The following is a 25,369-nucleotide window of genomic DNA, read 5'->3' on the forward strand; positions in this document are numbered from 1 at the left end:
GAGCAAACTGCTCGTGCAGGGTTTCTAATTTCAATGAAGACATTTGGAAATCAACCGTAGGGTATATGTGATCAAGAGGCTGTTATAGTTTCACTATACCAAATAAGGGTAATGTTACCATATTGACCTAACCAGAAGGTATCATCTAATCCAAATAGTCTCACGTCTCAACAGTGTAGAGCTGCAGTAAGAGCCTGCTTTCATAATGTTCACATGAGAATATTTCCCTCTGCGTAATTTACAGTATCATTTTTCCCTGTGTAACTTCATAACCGGCCAACTATATTCTCGTCTTCTTCCCAGACTTTTTTTTTTTTTTCCTTTTTCTTTCTCATGTAGGCTAATATACAGGCCGGCGCTGCAATTTCGGAAATCTGCCCTTCTTGTACATGGCGGACGAGATTTCCTCAAGAGGAACCGCAACGCAAACCTGTGCGAGACAGAGACGGAGAGCTCGCGCGGACCGAAGTGAACGACGGCAAAAAAAAATATGATTCATCACGCCATTGCACTTTTTTTAAAATGTAACGTAGCGTGTCGCGGAGGGGGCAAAAAAAAAAAAACACGCCGTGGTGGAAAATTTGTAACATTTGGAATTTCTCATAACTAATTCACAATTTTTTTTTTTTTTGCGGAAGCAGTTGTGCAGTCACCTCTGGTCGGGGAGGGAATATCTCTGGAGCTGGGAGCCTGTTTCGCATGAGCTGCATCGTTTTTTGGAGGTATGTCAAAACCCTGCTGTGTTTTCTATTTTTTCTCATTTAGAAATCCTCAATTTTTAGAAATTTGAATAGCGGATGTTTAGCTCTTAGTGCACGCTACTTGTCAAACGAGACCTGGCAGTCTGCTCGCAGCCACTGAACCAGGTGCAGGCTGCAAAGCCAATCCGGAATAGTCCTAATCTGTTGATGTTTTTTTTTCCCACTGAATTCTCGTAATGAAGTTTCCGTGTAACTGCTGACTAGTCGTCTCGTGCGGCCAGGTTGTTCACCACCTATTAGTTAAAACCCTGTGTGTGTGTGTTCCGATGGAGCACGAGGGGGGGGAACCGGGGCGATAGTGGCAACATGAAGGACGATGAGGGGAGGAACAATCTGAAACACAAAAACCTCCTGCAGCCATGTTTTAGTGAATTTTCCTTGCAAAAAATTTGAGCAGAGCTTTCGGAGTTTCTTCTCTGACACTCGCACACCAACCGCTACTTTTTGGTCGCGTTTAACGGGTTTGGTGTTCATCCGGTAGACGGACACGGAGAAACTAAAAGTGTCGTCATGTCAAAAGACATTTCGGAATTTTATTTTTAGGCAGAGATGATTTAAAAAAAAATGTGTGCGTCATTGGCGCCACCTGGAGGCAGTCATTCAGAGAAATTTAATTTTTCTTTTTTAATGAGACTAGTTTTTGAGACTTGAATGAAATGAATGTTGGTTTGTGTGAATAGAGACACTGTCCTATTGCTGTTTTTGAAATGAATAGACGTTGCTACGAGTTGCAATGAAAAGTATCTCCTGCTTTCATGCTAATTAATGCAAGATGACCTTTTTACAATACTGCATTTAAAGCACAAGTTAATGTAGCTGCTCCTTTTTGATTTGTATTCATGATGAATATCCTGGACTTATTTAGCTACACCATTCTTTAAAATGAGTTTGTCAGCCTGTCAGATAAAGATACATTTTAGTCTCAACATGCACATTTTCCAGTTTCTTTTGCTTGTGTCTGTTTATATCATGGTGGGTTAACAGATATGATATACGACTTGGCAGACATGGAACAATTTTGACTTTTATTCCTAGAGATTGGAAATGTGTAAGCGGAAAATAACTATCCAAAGTGAAAGGAACAGCACTGGAAGATGAAGGACCATGTCAGCAATTTGAGGGCAGGAAAAACAATCACAACCAGTGGCTCTACTGTTTATATTAATCCTGCAGACGCCAAACAGTTCCCCATCTTGCATGGCTTGCTTTTTATTTTAATGTAAGGGGGGGGGGGGGGGGGGAACTGCGGAGGCCATTTTGCTCCTGGTACTTTTAATGCTGACCTTTTCAAATACGTATAAATTTGAAAGAGCTGCTGGAAATTGTATGGCTGGTATGCAACAATCTGGGTGTAAATTCTGACCTTTTTAGCTTGGAAAGTCTTCATAAAAATGCAGGAGTTTCTTTTTTTTTTTTGAAAGTACAGAAGTGAAGAGAGGCAACCAGTGTCACGGGTTTAATAAGGAAGGATCACCCGGTGAGTGATGGGAATGTTTATACGGAATAACCGAAGGGCCGAGTAATGCGTTACAACGCTCTCAGGAATACTGTTGCAGTGAAAAAACACTTTTGATGTGCTTAATGGGAACTTTGCATTCTGGGAGTGTTCTCGTTTTTAAGTAAGGTAAAAGGAATGCTGGTCAGTCCGTACCTAAAAGAACAAAGGGTTCGATTCACTGAGGATATTTGGAGCAAATAGTTTGGATGGAGAGGTGAAAGTTCTCCCTCCAGGCCCCCCTGATAAGCACTAGATGGTGAGGGATCCTATCGCAGCCTGCGGCTTCCGCTTTTTCAAACACGGTTGCTGCTCTTAATTGTCGTTAACTTAGTGCAGAGGTTTTGCTTTCAGTTACACAAACAGTTTTACGTCTTTGATGTCGTGACCCGTTCCTTTTTGTCGAGGCACAATTGCAGATTCCTGATTTGTGCTTAGATGTGTCTGAACAAACAAACCTTTTTTTTTTTTTTTTCAAACACAGCAAACACCTCGTGTTCAGTCTTCTTTCTCTCGGTGGCGTGTTGAAAATGTCTGAAAATGTCTTCATTTAAAATAGTCTCTAGGGAACGGTTGGAGCTGCTGCATTAAAAAGAATCTGTGCATTCTTCACATATTTTCCTGCCTCTTCCTTTGTAAAAATTATTATTGGTTTTCATGAATAATGCATAAGGACGTTCGATTGCTGCAGCACTGAAAATTAGGCCTGTTTACGTGCAGCGGTTGTGTACACACACACACACAGAAGCTTCTTTTTCTTTTTTTTTCCTCCCCTTGACCGTTTTGTAAAGGTAGAGCAGAGCCTGAGTAGCTTTTCTGAAAATACAAATTTTCTGCAAAGCAAATCTCATTTCTTTGAGTGAAAAGGGGAGGGGGGAGGGGGGGGGGGAGGTTTGAAACTCCCGTGGGTTTAATGAATCCATAAATCACAATAGTGCCAGGTTTGCTGCGTCTGCGTCAGTGTGCAGTGCAATTTTGATTTTCATCAAAAATTTAATCTGCCAGCCTACAAGGGTTTAGCAGCAGGCCGGATGCCGCCCTGAATTTCTAATTTTAGGGCCCTGATCTTTCAGGATTTATTTTTGTATAATTCAAGTCTGCTTTTCAATATCTCTTGTTATTAAATTTTAATTCGTGGGCATTAACATATAGATTGAAAAGGTTTTTATGGGGGTTTTTGAGTGTATGCTGATGGAATTTTACTAGACGACACAGTTTCTTTTTCCAGAGCATCTCGTGTGTGTGTGTGTGTGTGTGTGTGTGTGTGTGTGTGTGTGTGTGTGTGTGTGTGTGAGACAGTGTGAGAGAGTTGGAGGGTCGGGTAAAGGGGGGGGGGGGATTTATCCATTTCTCTGCATTATTGCTTTTTGAAATCATTGATCATACACCACCTTGGAAGACATTTATTGCAGAAGACAGAAACATTGTGCATTTTATTAAAGAAAGGAAAGCAATGCATTCAGTGTGGAAAAAAAAAAAAAAAAAAAGCTTTCGGTCAACCCTTGCTCCGAGTGGCTGACTGCTCTGGATAATTTAAATATGCAGTGATTGAAGTGACCCCCATCATCCCCCATTTTAGCGGATTCCTATTTTTAATCCCTCCCAGAGTGGAAACATTTTCGTGAGCCTTCAACAAATTTGTACTTTTACATTTGGAATCTCTATTCCCAGCTACTTAACATGCAGAGCACGGTTGCTTTTTGGCGTCGCAAGGTTCATTTCAAAGTAAGTTAGGAGACACACGAGTCTTTGCTTTAAGCAAGCACAGCGATTGATTTACTTCATTATTTTGCAGATACAGTACTGCCCAAATATAGGCCAATTATTTTAAGTAGCTCGACTAAGCACTGGATTCTGAACAGAGGTACGGCCCGGAGATGTTGTCTTTGTATGCCTAACCTCCTTATTCGGTAACCCTCGATACATCCAGTACGCTGCTATCGTACGTGGCTGTTAATATGCATGCATTGTCATTTTAGAACACAGCTGGACCAAATTAAAAACCAGTTTAATAGATTGACATAAATCCCAATGCCACCCACCCCTCCCTCCTTAATACAGTTTCTATTCCAACGATAGTATCTAAAGAGCCTTGATATGCAAATAGCATTTGATGATTTCATTTAACTATATTCCCTTTTTCTTTTAGTTGGTGAAGGTTGTGTCTCATTTGTGAGGAACATCAAGCGGATGTGCATCTGGTTTAGATTGTGGTTCTGCATGGTGCTGTAGGTTACAGCATATCAGAGGCCTCAGCCTGTGAAAGAACAGAAGGCCGGAAATGTTGCATTTTTACTTTAATTAGAGGAAAGCATTTTCTTAAATTCAGAGTATGCGTTTAACATGCTGCACAGGGAATGATCTAATTCAGACATGCTTGCATGCGTCTTTGCTATTGTTTCATTTGGTTAAAGATGACAAAAGTCAGTTAATTTAGCCATTATTTCATTCTCCTTTACGGCGGCTAACTCCTGTCAGCTACAGAATAGGCTGCCAGTGTTTAGTGGGCACTGAGGACCATTTGTTAGCGTGTTTTTATGAGCAGATTGTGCTAACAGAGACTTTGCTGTTCTGTTTCTAAACAAAAGCAGACTTGTCGTCGACGAGGACGACTCGGTTGCTGAATGTAATGAGTAGCGTTGGAAGAAGTACCAATATAACAAAGTACAAAATACTTCCACTACAAGTCAAATCTGGGTCGTGAGCTCATCAATACTAAGAGGTCGGAAGAAAAACTAAGTTCTGCTAAACATGTCTGTTTTCAGTCTTTCTAATCTTTGCTTTTTAGTGACCTAATATTACCTCTTCACTTCAAACAGTTACTTAAATGAATCAACGTGAGACGTTTAGAGGAATAATGTCCCTTAAACGCGGTAAAGGGCCCCAACCTGCCAAATGGTTGACACCCACTAGTATAATCTTTAACAATTTGTTTCACAAGCTTTAACATGTTTGTTATGTAAACTATTAACCATACAATATTATGCACAATATTTCTATACACAAACTAGTTGTTGAGTAAATCTACTTGACTCATTAAGTTGAGAGTGACTATTTTTGTGCAGTCGTCATTTGTTTTGGCTGGAAGTTAAGCTGACAGAAGTCCTTTACTCCATCGTTCATAGAAGAACAATGATGACACATTCCTGATTGTATGCGAGGGGGATTAGACTTGCCATGGTGGAATGTACTCATACCTGGCTGGTCGCATACTGCAGTTTTCAGTCAAGACTGTAAGTGTAGTAACAATGAAAAAAGGGCCTCACGAAGTTGAAATGTCCAGTATACCTTCAGAAAACATTCCTGCAGAGTGAAGCTGGCTCAAGGCGGAGCCTAAACCACCGTCATACTTCAGAAGTTTATTTTGGCAAACAAATGAATTCCCATGCTCTATCTGCGCTCTGCAGTTGCATCATTTCTTTCTTCATGAGAACAGGAAATGTTAAAGTTCACGCTCTTTCACTCGCAGGTACTCTTTATTTCTTTTCTATATCATGTTTGCTTTCATACTGTGTGGCAGATGAACGGTGCTGCGTGTCTGCGCAGAGTTTCATAGAATGAATTAGATATTTGCTGAAGGTTACATGACGTTATGTTCAGGATAATGCGCACTGCAACAAGCAGCATTTTCCTCGAGATATATTTTCAGCTTTTGCTATGTGTTCTGTAATGCAATGCTGCAATAATATTAGTACAGTTTGCACGTCAATCCAACAGAAACAAAACATTTATGAACACTTGTCTGACCTAAACTCTTAAAATATATGAAAAAGAAGAGTTCTGAGTTACCTCAGAGTTCAGTCCTAAAGCTGGGAAATGGAGAGCTGACCATTCACTTTATGATGTCACTGGGATGTAAAATTTGGCACTGCTGCGTGGACAAACAATGGGCCACTAACGTTGCTTACCCAAAATATATCTAGGAGTGCCTGCATTTAAAATGTACCTTGTTCATTTAGTGGGACAACTGCATTTATCGTAACACAAGTGTCACAATGTCGAGGGGTTTCTCTGATTTCTAGCTTTAGATAAAAAACACATCCATAAATACTGCCCAAACTGTTCTGGTACACAAGAGGAACACATGGACTCTTTAAACTGGCGGTATATGTATATATCTGCTGCTCTGGTATGGAGACCCAGATTATAAAATATTGAATAAATAAACAAGACATGAATAAATAATCATGTGATTGGCTGTTGCCTTGGTCCGTAAATAGGCTGAATATATATATATATATACACGCATATGAATATATGTGTGACCTTTATGTTTGCATACAATAAGGCTTGCATATAATTAGGGCAAACAATTTTTATTATAGATTGCTCTGCTGGTTATTTTCTCCATGAATCATTTGGTCAATAAAACACCAAAGAACAGTGAAGCATGTTTCCCAGCATACACTGTGATGTCGTCAAATAAAGAAAAACAATTCCAAAATGTATTTATTTGCTTGAAAAACTATTTGCTGATCATCTGTCTGTCGATTGACTGTTGGATTAATCCAGTGAACGCTTTGCTTTGCCATGACATGAATCAACGGCGTTGGTGATTCCCACGAGGAGGTCAACACGTTTATTTCATTACAAGATTCAACAGTTGACTGAATGCTCATTTAATATTCTCTGAATTTGTGTGACTCAAGGCAATTGCAACTTCACATCAAGTCGTGTTCAAGCTTGTTCCTTTTTATAAAGGTTCTAGAAGGCATCAGGAAATCCCAAAAAAATACACCACTTGCACAACCTTCCGTGTTGCACGTACTATACGATTGAGCTGAGATTACTTTTTATTATTTCTACAGATTGAAGGTAAGAAATTTGAACTGAAAACCTGAAATGTTTTGTGTCAACATTATCCGGATCATGGGCGTGTTTGCTGATGCTTCCCGGCCCGTGTGTCGTATCCAGAGAAAGGTGTATGGGGCGATGGAAAGGCTTGTTGTTGCTGTATCGGTGTGCTATTTTTAGAAGACCAATTTCCCCTCTTTCCATAATATCAGCCATCCCGGCATAACTCGGCTTTGCTTGGTTGCATTTTGAGCTCTTTTCTCTCGACAGGGCCTTTTATAGCCTTGTCCTGAGGTGGCGAGTTGTGTAATTTTGGATACTTTTGAAATTAGAGCATTTGGGTGTCACAAAGTTGTGAAATTCAAGCCTTCAAAGGGCACTTGTGAACAGCTAAGCCACTCTGTTCTAACAAGAAAATTGAGTCTGTTTATTCTGTTCTCAAAATAACACTGTCACTGATAAATTACAGGTGGTGGCTCTTTGTGCATGTTTGAGCTCGCATATCTCGTGACTGTGTTTACAAAAAGAGGGGTGATTGTCTCAGAGGCTTTCAATAGTTGTCGGATGTGACGTGCAGCTTGCTCTTATCTAGGTACCGGGGGTAGATACAAAGCTGGTATCTAGACAACCTTTTTAGTTTCACAACAACACATCTGTCTCACCCGTCAGTGCTGATGTTGTGCATCGATGCTATATGTTGGGCTGGAAGCCCTGCCCCGAATCAGGAACGTATAACGTTACAGCACAGTAAAGGGAAGTCTTTGTCTGTCTCTCTCGTTGTTTCCCCTTCTAAAGAAGCACAGGCCCAGAGGAGGCGGAGTCATGAGTGCACAAGCGGACCCCAATCCCGGGAAGGAGCAGGCGGATGGTGCGAGTGCGGCCACAGATGGTCCCTCACTAGTCCCGAAGACCAAGAGCACAAGTCCACCAACTGTCACAATAAAGAAAGAGCCTGGGACCTCGGAGACGAGTAACGGGAAAGTGGGTGATGCCAACCCCGCTGAGATCTGTGTTGTCATTGGAGGAAATGATGGAGGAGCAAGTGGAGGTGGATCCCGTAGATCTCAGACCGAGGGTATGTTTGCCCTTGGTACTCCTCCTCCAACGAAGAGCACAGACTCATGCATAGGTGTGTGAATATACATATGGATGTATACATGCGTTTCCCGACTGCACTCTTGTCTGGTGTCTCTTGACCCTGACTTTGCTTCCTGACTGACAAAAACAACACAAACAGACTGCGTAGCGTTTTAAAAATGACATTTTAATAAATTCATAGCGGCAGCAGCTTTTCAGAAGCAAGGTCTCTGTTACTCAGGATAATCCACAGACTTCCCTGTATGCAGTTTTTATTGGAAGTACTTTCTACAGAAGAAATGGCCCCTACAGTAAGTTGTTGTGGTTGAATATGTAAAAATGTAATTTCCCAATCCTGTGAGCGCAATTGGAATTCTATTCACCTTCATTTTATTTTGTATTTAATATAGTATTTCCATCTGAAAGACTGACAAATCAGAATTTGGGGGAATTAACCCGATCCTATCTGTTTATTTTTATTTTCCTATTTGGGTAAGCAATTCTTCTTTTTAAGGAGGTTTTTTCCGCGCTTTGCTCATATGCACTACATGCACTTTCAGTCGCCAGTTTATAAGGTACACTTACTTAGAACATTGTGGGTGCACTCTTGAGTACTAATTGGGAGATATGTATTCACGGTAGTTATGTTGGGGATTAAGAACATGAGAGAGAACCGTGATCTCACATTTGAAACAAACAATGAAATGTGTGTTCTCTGACACCTTTTTGGATTCTCATGCAGGTTCCTATGTATGTGGGGTATGCGGGAAGAAGTACAAGTATTATAACTGCTTTCAGACACACGTCCGGGCACACAGAGGTAAGACACTTCTCTATTCCTACACATGTATTATTGTCTTTATGAAAAAGCCAAATGATAAAGTGACCGCTCGCTGCGTTTTCCCTCTCTCGACCGTATGGTCCAAAAAATCATTCGCTTCCTCTAAATGAGTCATGCACGTCCTGTTTTGGCTAGGGATCGGTTAATTTCGTTGATCTTTTTGGCCTTTTGAATTGTTAAATGTGAGATAGCAATTTTAGCGCATCCATCTTGTCACATATTTCTGTAAGACTGACTACTCCCCATCCTGTTTTTACCCTCTATAGAGTCCGATAACATGGTTGCAGATGGTCTACCCCAGACTCCCAACAGTGAGTACACCTTTTCACACTCATCCAGTGAACACACTCAAGTTAATACGCATGCCGGCACAAGCTGTTTATTTCATACCTGGCTCATTTAACAGACATGATGTTGTTTTTAACTAGATATCTTTTTAAGATGTTCATAAAGCTGACTAAAAACAATCCACAACAACTTATAACTGATACCGTTTGTCTCTCTGTGACTTTAGCAGGCTAAAAGCCATAATATTTCCCCCCATTGTCCCCCTCCCTCTCTCCCATCAGTCTTGTCTCCTCACTGTAGCCGCCTTCCCATAGGTGACATCCTAATACCAGGTACCTATAAGGCAACATCCAACGTTACCTCAACATTTCTCTCATGTTTGGATACAATGTTCTGATTCTCACAATGATACTTTGTCTGACAAAATCAGTTCCTCTAATTTAAGTGAAGTAAACCCGAAACTGCATATGAAATGTAACGCCGGCCTGCACGTTTGGGGGATGTTGCTCTTTTAATTGCATTGTGTATATCAGCTCCCAGGGCCCTGTGTTTATCAGACATCTTAAAATCACTCCCCGGAATCACAGTGAAAGTTTGATTGGGACTAAAAATACTCCTACCTCAGAGTAGTACTTGAGAGTTATTTATAAAGCTTCCTACACTCACTCTGCGCAATCATCATGTGAATATGCACATCCCTTAAAGGCAGCACTATCAGTATGGCAGGGAGAAAAGAAAGGGCAATCATCTTGATGCAGACAGAACAACTGACAACTTTTCTGTTTTTTTTTTAGCTCTATGAGGAATACAAACACAGTGTAACCAAAAGGTCTGTGACGGTGTTAATAAGTAGGACAGAGAAGCTGCGTGGCGAAGAAACAAAACAACCTGATAGATTAAATTCTTCAGAGAATGGAGCTGTGAAGAAGTTTTGGTTGACGCCACATATTTAGACTTTAGACTGGTGTGCCAATTTAAAAGAGCATTTTTAAATAGAACTTGCTTCCACGAGCAGTGCAAGACTGTGGCAACAAGTACATTGTTTAAGTAGTAAATCAGTTCTTATAGATGACTGAACAGACTGATTTTCTTATGAAAATATATTCTCCATGTTAATGACCAGAATATGTAAACCGCTCAGGTTTAGGGCAGCACAGTTCCGATATGGCATTACTGTAACCTTGACTTTAAGCCTGCTTAACACAAGACTTGTTCCGAATGATTGGTTCCTATAGCGCCTTTCTCTGGATCATCGCCAGTCTGCATTTTAAAAACCCACTGAGGAAAATGACGCCAGGCCGACTGATAATCGGCCTGTATTTTTCCAGTTAGTTTGGCTTGTAAAGTATCCCTCTGTTGAAGGAGTGTGGGCTTAGGATCATGTTGAAAAGCAGGAAACAACACAGGCTGTAGTGTTGTTGGAGTTGTTGGAGTTGAAGAGTATTTTGGGAGCCCAGCTTGAACAAACTTTCTGTAGTTCTGACCAAGTGGGTGTTTGGATGAAAAACAGCATTTTGCAAAAAAACAACTACAGCGATTGGTGCGGTATTACTTCAGGCACCAATGATCCAGAAAGTCTAGTTTGACTCATGAATCATGAATCTATTAAAATAATGAGACACCAAAACCGCGATCAGAGGTTTCTAATGCAATAAAACAAGAATTTACAAGTCGTAGGGGATGTAGTCTGCGTCAGAGCGGGCTTGTCTCCACCTGTGCTTGGTTTCTTTAGTGCGTTTGTGTGTCTGTGTTTAAGCCAGTACCCAGAAACAAGTGTAACCTTTCATGGACCCGATAACCAATTATCTATGTTCTTACTGTATTATCGATTTAATCAGAATGTGTCCTCACTTGTGCTTGGAGCAATTATGATATTTTAGCTTTAATTAAATTGACCAACGCCAGGAATCCACTAATTTGTGATAAACAGTTTTAATCACACCAGTTTACATTTATAGAATATGCATAGTATTGGAGCCTTGAGGTGTTATGAATGCAATTACAGTCTGGCACCCTAATAATCACCTTTTTGTAGCTGTATTTGCTTGTTGCCAATTCAGGGGAAATGAAATGAATCCGGTTGTCTTAAATCTGAATGATTTAACGGCGTCAGAATGGACCGAGAGAACGTTTAGAAGTCGTCGCTCTTGTGCTAAATGATAAAACATTCGTCACGTGGGTGTGTAAGGTGAGGGGCCCTCTGCTCGGGAAACATCGGTCAGGATTATTTTAACGGAGAGCAGACTCAACCTGAACCAGCTGGAGAAAGGAGGCTAGAAGTTGATTTAGTCTTACAGTTGCTTTGTGTCATGCTGTTTATGCAACAGATTGGCCTCAGGCAGGATTTCACTGTGTTGTGCCAAGACGCTCTTCAGGTATTGTTAATTGTCAACAGCCACCTGGCTGCACAATGCTTCCCAGCGCAACAAGATTGGCATTAGCGGAACAAGTACTCTGCGTCCCTTCACTCTCTTAGCCCTTAGTGCTTTTTTTTTTTATTGAATTTGCAGCCTTGAACAAATTTACTTTGAAATTTAGTTTTGTATACATATATATTTGGTAATTTGTTTCTATGGAGATAATCAAAAATATTCAAATCATTATTACTTTTTCTATCACTTTCCCTGAGATTCATCTGCCCATTTATCTTGTTTATCTAATCTCACGAGCCTCCCTCTGTTTTTCTGTCCCAATGCAATCAAAGCTTTTCCTATGGATTTGGATGATCCATTTTTCTGATGCAGAATGACTTAACACAGAGCTCTGCCCTCTTTCAATGCTACAATGAAATACTTTTCTGCAAATTAACTGTGAAAAAGCTGTTGCAACACCGTGGGAAACTGCTTTTCTAAACATGACAAATTGCCGTGTTTTGGGGTCCAGTTGGTTAAAGTCTATGCATTGTACCAGCAATGGCTCCTTAAGTGTGTCATATATTACTTTCTCCGATCTCTCCTGCTCTCTGTGTTGCAAACTATGCATCAAACCAAAGTTTTGCTGTTTTTATTATTAGGTTATTACTTACCCAGTTTGCAGTTTTGGATTCAGTCATCCACAAAATATCCATTGTCATTATAAACAATGCTGGTCTCTCTCTATCTCTTCACCTGCAGATAGCTTCCGTTACTCCTGTGACATCTGTGGCAAGAAGTATAAATACTACAGCTGCTTCCAGGAGCACCGTGACCTGCATGCAGTTGATGGTAACCAAGAGTTTTTGGACAATTTGCATGACAATTACATTTTTTCTTTGAAACTCAAAGACTTGGAAAGTGAAGTTCCCATTTCCCACTGTCCTCATGCAGCAGAGTCTCTACTTCCTGCAGCAGCAACAAAAGCTGAGGAGCATAGTAAAGAGTAGATCAGAAAAATGCTGAAACAAATCTAAATACACTATCAAATGAGCAATGGACTAATAATAGTCTGTCCCAGGTTAAGATTATTTTAGTTCTCACTTCAGTGGAGGTAAATAAATCCCATGATTTCAGAAATTAGTGAATATTGACAAAATGTAATATTATTCCCTTCTTACTAGAACTTAACTACAGAGTATCACTCCACGTAAAGTCGTTGGTAAGAATGTAGAAAAGGTATTAATATGTAAGTAAACAGTGAGATATACTTGCCACTCTAAAAGTCATTGCCCATTTCATCCTCGCCTCCCTTCCCCCATCCCTCTCAGATCCATATGAACAGGTCGTGTTACCTGTGGATGGCCTTAAAGAGGAGGAGCCAGTTGAACCCTACCAGAAAATTGGACCAAGTAAGACTGTTTGATGCACTTTCTTTTCCACAGATGGCAGGACAAGATTACAAAATGCACTATTAATACATATTATTGTTATTATTAGCTAAGGCAGCAAATTGCAGCTCTTACATTTTGAGTTGTCCAGATGTTATAGATAAGATTGGGATCATTTGTCACCGTAACCCATGGTTTTGAAATAATTATTGAACATTTAAACCTCTGACATATATGTTGGGCTGTAACGAATGTCCTTTTTAAAAAAGAATCCTAAACTTCTAAGTGATGTTTTCGAGAGAAGCTTCGATTGTCTGTCATCATATTTTATGTCATCGCCCTAAAAAAAAAAAAAAAAATCCTCAGACAAAATCCCCAATTTAAATGAACTGATTCATCGGATTAAAATCTAATTTCTTTAATGAACATAACTCGTCAGTTTCTTCAACAAAAATCCTCCATCTTGATTTTTAGAATACAAATGTCAAAATTCTGAATGAAGCTTTGAACTATTCGGTACATCCCTACGTATTCAAATCCTAAGCTGATTTTTAGGTGCATCCATCATCCGTTTTCTTAACGTGGAGTACATTTGACAGGTTGAAGTCCAGTTTGTAATGATTAACCCTAAGTCATGGTGATGATCCATGTTACAAAAATAACATTAAGCGTATGAGCTAACTCCACACTGGAAAGGTTTCAGAACATGAGTCCAAAAGTCCTCCTTCGCAGGGGAAAAAGCACTCGCCCACCTCCGCAGAGACAGCGGGTTCAACCGACAGCAGCGGGTGTCCCTTCAAACACAATTGGCAGTGTTCGCAGGTGGGAAGCCTGCACTTGTCACTGCACTAACGACTCCTACTGGTTGGGGGGGATTGCGTGAAGCTCCACGCACTATGCAGGGAGACCCCTGTGTTTTTTTTTTTTTGTTCTCTAATATTGAGGCTAAATGTATATTTTCAGTTGGGGAAAAAAACAGTCAAAATCCCCGGCTCCTCCGGCTCCTCAACTCTTATTAGGACCTCTTGTTTTCTGCTTCTCTCTAGTGAAATACGACATGATTAACCATGATTTAACTGGACCTTATTTGATATGATACAGGTTTTACCACTAACATGGATTTTGATGAAAACAAAGTGTTTGATTGTGAGTTCTCTTGTCCTGCAGAAACGGGAAGCTATGTTTGTGAGTTCTGTGGGAAGCAGTACAAGTATTTTAACCCATACCAGGAGCATGTTGCTCTTCACGCGCCAATGGGTGAGCTTGTTAAGTTACTACTTAAAGTCATGGTTTGTAGGACGTGAACATTTTCTTTGTACAAGTATAACCTCCGTGCCAACATCTAGAATTTTGTTTTCAAACGTTTACAACGTTAGCCTTGCATCTTTTGTTAAGAAAGAACATGAGTATTGCCAGATTGGATGTTGCAGCAGTTGCAGCATTGAACTACAATTGACTCTGAGAATCTATCTTGACGTAGGCTCCTTTGATTTGAAGACATCACGGGTACAGGAGTGTGGCAGCATGGATATGAGTAAATTTGGCCACAGCCAAACTGGTAAGATAAAAAGTAAGCATCTTTGTTTTATCCTCCATTTTTTTTCAGTTGTTTCGTTAATTGATTGTATGATACAAATCGGAATGCTTATTCTCTAAACACACACACACTGTTTGGTACATTTGATAAGCTCATCATCACGTACCATACTATGCATCATCGTAATATATACAATATCATTTTTTACAGATAATCTACATTAAATGTGTCATTGGTGACAACCTCGTGAACTTGATCGTAACCCAAACACCCATTGTCTGTCCTGTTGAATAATGTCTTTTTTTTAATAATGTTGTTCGACCACAGAAGTGCGGCCTGTCGGTTTACTATGATTCTTTGCATAGCTGGGTTTGAGGACAGGGGCCGTCGCAATAATGTCGCACTCCTGCGAAAGAGGGTGTGTTAGGAATTCATAAGAGCACGCTCCACTATGGCTGAAGTGTGACACACCGAGCCAGTGGAAAAAGGATTGAAGAGAACCCTAAAAGATTAGTTGTACTGTGAGCTTCTGGGTCACCTTCCCACTGTATTTGTGGAAACCCTGCTGGAAACTAGCTAACTCTAACCTCTAGTGAATTGTTAATTACACACTCTTAAAGTATATATTGTCTTTTATGTCTTTTTTTTATTGCCTCAAGCACCCAAACACATTAAAATGAAATATGTTCAATCAAATGGTCTGTTTATTAAACTTTAATTTTAACATATTGTCAATACATTGCAGGCATCAGTAAATCTTTTTTTCCAGCCGTCATAAATCATTGATTCTTCTCTCAACTGGTGCTGTATTTTGTGGTGCCCCCCTCCATCTTTCTGCCAAGAAGCGCTCCACCATAACTATTTAAAGCATGGCACACACTCGCATCTTAGAAGTGGGTCACAAAGATGGAATGAAGAGAAGGAATTAAAACCATATTTAAATGTAATATGAACATTTGGATCCTTTTGTCAAGGCAGTTAGCGTGATGGATTTGCATGCCACAAACTGAAACTGCGATTAATACACGTCATTGACTTTGCTCCGACTTAACTGTGTGGGTTTTGCAGCTCGAATTAAGAATATTATCCACGTTGTTTCAGCGTGGCCATGTCACTCAGTGTTTCTCCTGTCTTTTCACTTGCAGACAGTCCATTCAGGCGGAAACTGGAAAGTGCAATTCAGTCTAGTCTGGTTGACACAAACAGTTCGCAGAATTCAAGCGGTGAGCACTGAGTCACTTATTTGATTTGGATGTGAGTGTGTTTGAGTGGAAATGTATCATTTCTGCTCGAATGGTGAAAAGCATTTTTCAGTCCTGCTGCAAAGCAAGTATACATTGGCTTGCATTGAAGTTGGTTCTATACAATTTACATCGTCATGAGTCACTGATCAACATTTCTGTGAGGTCTCATAATGTTTGGTACCAAATCATTGAAATATATAGTAATTGCTCTTTCATTGCAAACCATGCTTGCCATTTAAGAGGATAACATTAGACACTAAAGGCACTGACTGAATAAACAAGGAAAAGGGTGATCGAGAATGTGTCTCTCTCTCTCTCTGTCTGTGGTTTTAACTCCCTCCCTTTCCTCTTGTCCACAGGAACTCCGAGCCCTCTGGTGGCCAGCAACTTCTCTACAACCCAGAGTAAGTCGACCGCACCTTCCTGCTCAAAACAGACAATATGCATGCTGCCTCCTTCTCATTTCACCTTTTTTCTGGTATGCTTCCATTTTTTTGTTGAATCCTTCATTGTTTGGTGCAAATAGTTCCTCTATAATCCATTGTGAAGAGACAGATTTCCTGCTTTTAGCCTCACTATCACTAGGGCATGTCGGAACAGAAATGTTAACATTAGCCGTATCGTCTGCATTGCGTTCAGAAATAGCCTTGAAATGACTAGCAACGTAGCATCGGCTGACTCTACTGTTTTCTTTTGGTGGTCGAAGATTGTTGGAAAAGCTGATACACATTTTTTTTAAGTGTTTTATTTAAACATTTATTTGTTTATTATGTTTTCTTGTTGTTTGTGTTGCCTTTTATTAGATAGGACAGATGAGGAGAGAGAGAGATGACATAGAATAAAGCCTTTTCAAAACAGGGACATTGTGACTACATGGCCAGCGCCTTAAACCCCACTAGGATGCCACAACATACACATTTTAAACATAGCTGCAGTTTGTATTATATTTGCAAATTAACACAAAAACTGCATCACAATTTTTGGTCCTTTTTTTTTCTGAAATGCACAAAAGCAGCAACATGTTGGTGGAACTGACTTCCTGCGTATATAACAGGGACATTAGAGGCTAGCAGATGGACAGTGTATTTATTTTCTCCTCCATCAAAGAGTCAACGCTCTTCTGGGCCTTGTGATTTTTTAGAACCCTACACTTGTGGTGCCTGTGGCATCCAGTTCCAGTTCTACAACAACCTGCTGGAGCACATGCAGTCCCACGCTGGTGAGTCCACTATTACAAGTGCATGTTAAGCTCGACAGGGAAACAAATAAAAAATGTGAACACACCCTCAGTAGCTGCAGTGCATGTGAAAGGCAGTGTGATCGCACACAATCCATAATTGTTTATTGAGGTACACAACACATAAAGTTCCAAAGAATACACAGTTGTAATCCGGGTTGTTGCAGATCTGGTTCTGAGGCTGCTGGACACATGAATAATACTACAGAAAATCAAGATTCAATGATCCCGGGCTAACATGCTGCACAATAAATGTTTAGTGTTATAACATTTTTTTTTTTTAATTCTTTGAATTTATAACGAACAAATCAAATGCATACAGAAAGTTCATGACAACAAGCACAAACAAACAAACGATCACAATCCAAATCATCTGTGAATTTACAAAATACTGCAGCTCAGCCATATTTGAGGAGCTGTTACCACCAAATGTTAGGTATTTTTACTTGATGAATTGCTAAAGGGCAGTTTATTTACCCTCTCATGCATGAGTCATGTTGCCTGTCCTTTACTTTAGTCTTAAAATACTGTTATCCAAGCTTTGGAAACAGGACACATGTACACTAGTGGATCATTTAACATCACGTTTGGCGTTGTTGACTTGACTTTACTTGAAGACATACCCTGCAAGATTTGTGGCTGATATTTATGTGTGAATTGACAGGAAACTAAACCGGAAACAAATCAGTCGACATTTTGAAGGCACAATTTCTTAATGACAGACTTAGGGAGGCCAAGTAATGTATTTTTGTCATTTTTCTTTTGTTTGTTTAATTTTGTGTCATAATTTTCTTTACATTTTTTTTTCTCCACTGTAAACGCTTAATATACACTTTTATTAAAACCATGCAAAGTTGTCGCCTCTGCCTGATGTTCCATGTTTGTATCTCCTCAGCGGACAATGAGAACCACACAAAAGGGGACTCTCCCAAAACCTCCTCAGCCTCCGGTCCCCAAGAGCCTCTGTGGAGGGGCTCTCCGGCTCAGGCCCATCCCTCAGTTAAACTACAAATACAGCCTCAAAGCCTCCCCCAGAGGAACCACACAGTCAGCCGTAAGTTCTGCAATCAGCCTAATTCATTTCACACTGTGAGAGTTACTGTAAGAACGGGGATACGAACATGTTTGTATCCCCCTTGACTCTATGTACACTGTTTGGTCGGGCAATTTTTCAAATGGAATTATTGTGGAGCCTCTGGTGGGACACCATATAACTGCAACAGCGCTGGTTTGATTCTTGCTGAGGAGCCATACCCCCCCCCCCCCCCTTTATGTTGCAGTAGAGACATTGCAAAATCTTTCTCATGTGAATAAACCTCCAGTCATGCCATGTATAGCCTATACGTTTTAAAGTTATATCCCATGTCATTTTGTACGATTCTGTATTTCCTTTTCCCTTCTAAGATACTGTGCGTTTTCTGCCAATATATCCAATTTAAAAAACATAAACACTAATTATCTTTCTTATGTTTTCCATCCATCTGCTCTCCGTGCCGGCAGAGAATAATGGACTACCTGAGAAGGAACGTCAGCAGGTGGCTGAGCGCCTCTTACGGGTAATGTGTTCAGATCTGAGCATGCTAAACGTGCTCAACAGCAAGGACTTCCTGAAATTGGCACAGACCTTAGTAGATACGGGTGCACGTCACGGTGCCTACTCCACCCGTGATGCGTTTGGCAACATGAGTGCCTTGGCACTGCGTCAGCTGCCCCGCATGTACAACCAAGTCAAAGTCAAAGTCACGTGTGCGCTCGGCTCCAATGCTTCCCTTGGCATCGCGATCACCTGCCACTCCCAGACGTCGGGCCCCGACGCTTGCTACGTTCTAACGGCCTACCAGGTGGAGGGGTCGCGGCTGAAGCGCTACGTGCTCGGTGTGAAGGAGGCTGAGCTGAGGGAAGGGCCCGAGCAGATTCACCACTGGGTGCAGAATGTGCTGTCCGAGTTTGTGATGTCCGACATTCGCACCGTGTACGTCTCCGAGCCCAAAGTGTGGGCAGCGGGATTCGCGGGATCGCCACTCGGCGGCGGCCGGAGCCGGATATGCTTGCGATGCGCCGGGTGTTCACTCGGCGCCGTTGTCCAGGCCGTCCTTGGGAAGCGCAGCCTCCAGGCCCGAGGTCTTCATGAGCTGGCCGAGCTTCTCTCAACGTGCCGAGATATTGCCGCCTCCACCACGCTGTCCCTTCGCGAGGAACATTGCACCAAAACATCCACAAGCACAACGGAGGAAGGTGCACAGGGCGGCCCTGCACAATGCCCCACCCCTCCCTGCTGGGAGCGAGCGGCCGAAGCGCTCCTGCAGGTCCACGCCCACTTTGAACAGATTTGTGAGGCTTACGGACGCAGTAAGACCACAGCTCCGCTCCTCCAAGGTCTCAACAAGCATCTGCTGGGTACGCTGTCTTGTCTGCTGGCGCCTCTGCGTTTGGCAGCTCTGGAGCTGAGCAGCCAGAGGAGACCAACCTTACAGCAGGTGCTGCCCGTGTACCTTCGCCTGGAGAAGTTTTTCACGTCCAAAGCTGGAGAGGCTGGAACCGGCACGGCTAGCAAACTCTGCCACTACTTCCTAGAAGCCCTTAAGGAACATTTCAAGGTACTGAACTGGTGTTGCTTACATAAAGTTTCTTGAAAATAGCGTTAAGCTGTTAAAGGTATAAGATAAGGCATTACCGAAATCTACCAATGCTGGTTAGATTTGATTGAACTTTGCTTGAATAAAAACCAAAATGAGTTTTCTATTTGAACAAGATTTTACACATGTGACCAGACATTTGATGCCAACCAAGAAAGTATCGATAAATACCCAGTCCTAGTAAAGATAACCGTGATGTATGACGCATGCATATGAGTGATTGGCTTTTTTAGGAAGGAACTCGCAGTCATTGTAATGTTCGTCTGTCTCTAGGTCGAACGAGCCCACCAGGTAGCCATGGTCCTCGACCCACAGCTCAAACTGTGTTCAGTGCCGGCCTACCAGCATGAAGACATAATCTCCCGCGCATGCGAAATGGCTGCTGAAACCAGGGATGGAGGTATGACCGGTGGTGGAGGAGGAGGTTCAGGCGGTGAAGAGCGGGACACCGATGGCCCACCGACCCCAAAAATAAGCCGCGTAGAGGGAGGGGGAAACAATGGCGGCACCTCGAGGGGGTCTTGCACAGTGTCTGGTAATGATGAGAGTCAGAGCCAAGTTAGACAAGAGATTTTTCAATACCTGGCTGAGCCTCTTCTCCAAGGCACGCCTGACCTCTTCCAGTACTGGAGCTCAGCAGTGAATGAGAAGTTCCCCAGGCTTTCTCGCCTGGCAATGTGGCTCCTTGCTGTGCCTGCCGTGGGCATACGCAGTGAGTGTGTGACTGTCTGCGAGCAGAGTCTGGCCATGAAGAGGAGGCAGCAGGTAACCTCTGAGGAGATGAACAAACTCATTTTCCTTCGCTCCAACATGGGCTAGGAGAGAAACTTCGACCAACCCTAATCAACCAAACCTTCACCTCCAACCAATGACTGAAGACTATTATTTATATACTGTAGGCTTAGACCAACTGTAAACTTAAATGTGTTTAAATACTACTCATGACAGATATTTACCAGAAACTCACATTGTTTAGGTTGCAAACGCTCATAAAACAATACGACTTATTGCATATTTTGTATGGAGAAAGGACTGTTGTCAAGTACTGTGGACAAATTGTAGGGGTGGAACGGTAGCTCTCAAAAGAATGTTTGGTACACTGCCCTCGGTTTGGCATGCACATGTAAGCAGGATCCCTCTTATGGCCAGTGATTACAATTACTTCAGCCTAATGACTACACTAATAGGCTATAATGCTGTTGTTCTCACTGGATGACATCATTTTCAGGTAAAATCTGCTTTCGCTGCTTGAAACTACCGTCGTAGACCTCCTGAAAATCCGTAAGTACTATCGGGATGAATCTGAATCGTCGACCGTTCGACAGTTCAATCTTAAGAAGCCTGATTGGACCGCGTATGTGGCGATGAAATCAAGGATCGTTCCTAATCAACAGAGCTTAGCACTATCGGAGAGCTAGATATATTTTGAATTTATGAACATTCTCCAAAATCAGCTCGGGGAGACGCGTAGGAACAGGTGTTAGCGGCGTTATAACAAGTGTTTGCGTCTCTTGAGACCGTCTCTTCGCTTCCCTGTCGTCTCCTTTCTGTCTGTTGATTGCTACGATGTGAAAAATGAAATTGGGACGGAAAGTTCTATTCACAACCACAGAAATCCAACAGGATAAGAGACTGTGTCTCTCTATCGATCTCCAAATGTCAGTTCAACAGACGGCGCCGCAACTACACACACACACACACACACACACACAAGCACACACATAAGCACACGAATACACACCCTTATCAGCTGAGGGATGGGAACGTGCATCTCGGCCAGTAATGTTGTTTTTAGTATTTTTCTATGTAAAGCTGAAAGGGAGGAATCAATAAGCAAGAAAACAAAAGACATGATTTGACGATCAGCCGAATACAGGCATCTCTTGGCCAATCGGATACGATAATGTAAATTCTTCGGGACACTCCTGAAGTACTGTAACATGTAGAGTGTTTGGAGAGTGACCGTTTTCATCGGTGTAGGACAAACGATTCAAATAGTGAATCTCTACTGCACCTCCGACATCTGTGTGTACTCGTTTTCTGATTTTACTATCGCGAATCAACACATTCAGCCACGTGAGACGGTCCGGTTTCTAAGAGCTAGATCATCGCAGCTGATTGGACGGTTGCTTAAGCGGCCTAAACATGTAGCTGTGGATCATTTGCATGCACTGCGCTGCATGCATTTCTCATTCAAAAGGGTAAAAATACATCTGATAAAACATTAATATGACGCTTTTTGTTTGTGTTTTACGAACTGTAGAGAAAAGTCATCAAATGGTTTCCTTTAATTTCGAGGTCTTGTGCTGCTGAATATGCAGGTCAACGCTTAATTAGAAGACTTCTCAGTACTATTTTATTTATTATCATTGATCATTCTAATATATACATTGTCTTCCCTATGTGAGCTACACATTTTTATTTTTAAAGCTTTATCACAGTTAATCTACTAAAACTCGACTGTTCTCATGACACTCCTACAGTTCATTATTAATGGTCATATTTTGTTTGTGTGACATCAACGGGATTTTCTCAGGAATGAGTGCACCCAAGCAGGCACCACCACTTTTTCCTCACTGTACCGAAAACACACCAAACTGTAACCTCAATGCCGAGGAATGTGCTGAACCGTGACTTTTGTGAAACGTTCCACCCCAAATGCAGTTTGTGCCATTTGCAACAAATAAAAAAACAAGATGGATCACTTGAGGGTTTATTTTATTTTCTTCAGGATAAAGCAAATTCCGCCAGTACTAATGAAATTAAGCGGTTTTATTTTTTTATGGATTCTAGTATACATTTACATTAGCGAATACCTCCTGAAATGACTTTGATGAATGGAAATAATACTGTAAATGTGTTTGTTGCCTTTGGTACTGATTTGTCAAGTACTAGTTTGTCATCGCTGTTTTTGGGCCTTAAGTCTCTTTTCATGCGGCCAACCTTGAACCCTACAGTCAGAACCAACATCATGCCTTTTTTATTGCTGTTCAATGGCCTTCTTTTCACCATCTTTTCTAAAGTTGTTTTTTCACTCCGGTAGACTCAAAGGGACCCTCTGGCTGATGGTTTGAAACAGTGCCCTCTAGTGGACGAATGGGGACTTTAGAAAAACACATAAACTGGTATTTGACAAGTGTTCCAAAGTTTAACTCATCTCTTGGTTTACAAAGTAGGCCAGGAATTATTTCAACAATAACACACCCAAGCACAAGTATCCACTGTATCGACCTGTACGTAGTAGACCGGGTCTTCATTGGGCTCACATCAGAGCAGGAAGACGCATCAATCATCATATTGTGGTGCGAGACTCTCGTATGGATTTTGTTTAGTCCGCAGCAAATGATCTGGCTGCTCCACATGAATGAGAGGCGACATCCCGCTCTTTGAATCATATTACTAATCGTCTTAATTTAAAATATCAACTGTAAAGAAACCCCAAAGTCACATTTACACTTCTGCCCAACAAATATTGCTCAATCTCCCATTCAGTTCATTCATCGAATTGGACAAATTCCACAGTGATCCACATTTATTTATGTGCTTTTGTTTTTTAGGTTGAGTGTGGGGGCAGTTTTGTTAAACATGACTGCACCTTCTTAGTTTGTAAGGACACAGGAAGTATAATGTAGATAAGTCAGTACACTGCACATGGACATTATAGGGTATGTGAGTAAATAGTTTGAAGCGTAAAAAACAAGATCGGACAGGTCTCGCGAAAAATGAGAATCTGTTCAGTCCACCTGGATGCAGTTGTGTACGTTTTTCATTTATGCTAAACATTTATTCTAAATGCATTTATGGTTAAATATGCTTCAATTATGTCTGTCAATCTGAGACGAATGGCTCTGCATTGCAAACTGTGTCGGGTTGTTTTTAATAGACTGTTGCCCTCATTACCTCCCATCTCCAGCTTTGATTTAGTGTTTCCTAAATGCTTTTATCTCCTGAAAGAGTGACTGCAGAAGCTGAAAAGCACTGTTTTGCTGCCCTCTCTGGTTGAAAGCTTAGAGCCCGTTTCACCATCCGTGACGGATGGAAGTGGTCAGAAAACGTGCGCCGCTGCACCTGTAACCACACCCACAGCGGTGATGTCATGGGGGTAGCTTGTACATCACTGCAGCCAGGTGAGAAGTTAAACCACTGAAGGGGCAGCAAAGGCGACATGTTCAGGGGGTCTTAGGTTTGCTCTGTAATGGTTTCTGAAACTGTCAGATTTTTGTTTTCTTTTTTTTTTGCATTAAGGTTCTTTTGTTCACATTTGAATAACTGTTAAGAATAACTTGATTCAGTGTAACCAAGACCCATCATTTCATTGTGATAGTCTATATCTATAATACTGTTCTACAACTGATTTATGTCACACATTTATATTTTGGTAAAAAGAAAGGAAAAAAAAAGATTGGGGTGAATTATATTTAAAATCTTTATTTTTTAAGAACCAATCCAATGTTTTACCTCAGTACTCAGAAGGTAATGTTGTGATTTTAAGATTGGAAATCAGATGTTCATACAAAATTTAGCTTTGGTCTGAGATCTAGTCAACATGCTGTACATTAGTTTGTATTAGCAGTGATCCTGAATTGAACTGACGAAGGGATTTTTTCTTACAGGTTTTTAAATAAGTATTTTAAATATGATATGCTCTGGGACAAAATGCCATTGTTGACGTAATGATGTCGACATAATTTTACTTAGAAATAGCATTCCTTTGGTTGATTAAATGAGAATTATATCTAAGATATGCATGCTTTTAATACGATTACTGGTATATAAAGTTACAGCCACTCGGTTCACTTCCATCCGAGGTGAACCACTGGCTCATGAGTAGACGTTACCTTTTAGGACACTCATCAAACAGCCAGAGAAGCAACCGGGACTGACCTTTAACCTTTTGGTGGTGGGAGTATAGCGATGCTGAGAATACGTTGGTGTTAATGGGTTGACATCATCCATTTTCAGAGGATGCATTATGTAAATACAAGAGAACTGCTGTTTTACGCCACAAGGGGGAGCCTTCATTTCAGAGATACATTAGGGAACGCCGATAACATTATACCTCTATTTTCTACAGTAGCATTTCAAAAGGTTTTTGATATAATAGAAAACTCAACTAAGATACTGTTAGTAGACAACTTAAATCCGCTGTAAGTTTTATTTTGTTTCAGGAGTTTAACTTATTCAGATTAACAATTGTAAGATATGGTATAAGAATGCAAACATGGAGACCTTTTCTGTTTTAACTATGGATCATACTCTGTATTATCAATTCAGGTTAAGAAATTAGTGTTGCTTTCACCCTATTTTACAGGCATTTCTTCCTTTTATACTCTGCTAAAATGCAAACAAAAAAAGAAAATGGGTTCATTTTGTGTGTTTTGAATGCACTTTGGCAGCAGATTCCTGTGTAGCTTCAGATCTGAGTTGTCTTATTAGTAAGCCTAATTTATACTTTTGTAGCAACACTATTTTTATATAATGGCGAAGAAAGGGTTCAGTGTCTTTTTTTTCTTTTGTTCCTGTGTCATATGTGGCAGCGCTGTTCAGTGTTTCTTGAATACATTACCCACTGTAGTATGTGATGTGTGAATAAACTCCAAATCTGTGTCAACAGCGCTGGTGTTTTAAGCGGTTAAATGTATGGCAGCTGTCTGTCTGTGCGTGTGTGTGTGTGTGTTGAGAGAGGAAATATGGAGGACCTGTAGTATTTTATGAAG

The 25,369-nt window shown here is 41.1% G+C and overlaps 1 protein-coding gene across 5 annotated transcripts; it reads left to right on the forward strand.

Annotated features, from left to right (window-relative positions):
* The first annotated feature begins 351 nt into the window (after positions 1-351).
* On the forward strand, positions 352-25,263 carry znf618 (zinc finger protein 618). Of its 5 annotated transcripts, XM_079178877.1 has the most exons (16): positions 352-524; positions 642-722; positions 7,846-8,179; positions 8,870-8,947; positions 9,235-9,279; positions 9,538-9,588; positions 12,370-12,459; positions 12,939-13,019; positions 14,166-14,255; positions 14,479-14,568; positions 15,681-15,758; positions 16,139-16,183; positions 16,921-16,998; positions 17,912-18,070; positions 18,517-19,613; positions 19,926-25,263. In XM_079178877.1, the coding sequence occupies exons 3-16, from the start codon at positions 7,873-7,875 to the stop codon at positions 20,469-20,471; spliced, it is 2,835 nt and encodes a 944-aa protein (XP_079035003.1). In that variant the 5' UTR covers positions 352-524; positions 642-722; positions 7,846-7,872; the 3' UTR covers positions 20,472-25,263. The 5 variants fall into 5 exon arrangements, with proteins under 5 accessions (XP_079035003.1, XP_079034999.1, XP_079035000.1 ...); XM_079178873.1 differs by lacking the exons at positions 352-524; positions 642-722 and adding an exon at positions 5,645-5,725; XM_079178874.1 differs by lacking the exons at positions 352-524; positions 642-722 and adding an exon at positions 5,645-5,725 and having other exon boundaries at positions 14,479-14,556.
* Positions 25,264-25,369: the final 106 nt, after the last annotated feature.

This window comes from Pholis gunnellus (assembly GCF_910591455.1).
Source record: "Pholis gunnellus genome assembly, chromosome: 18".
NCBI classification, from domain to species: Eukaryota; Metazoa; Chordata; class Actinopteri; order Perciformes; family Pholidae; genus Pholis; species Pholis gunnellus.

Bases quoted from the DNA above. Each gene is read 5' to 3' on its own strand.
- znf618 (XM_079178873.1), top strand. From the start codon at position 5,696: ATGTTAAAGTTCACGCTCTTTCACTCGCAG. The intron at 5,726-7,845 runs GTACTCTTTATT...CCCCTTCTAAAG, and splicing joins TCACGCTCTTTCACTCGCAG to AAGCACAGGCCCAGAGGAGG. The intron at 14,256-14,478 runs GTGAGCTTGTTA...ATCTTGACGTAG, and splicing joins TGCTCTTCACGCGCCAATGG to GCTCCTTTGATTTGAAGACA.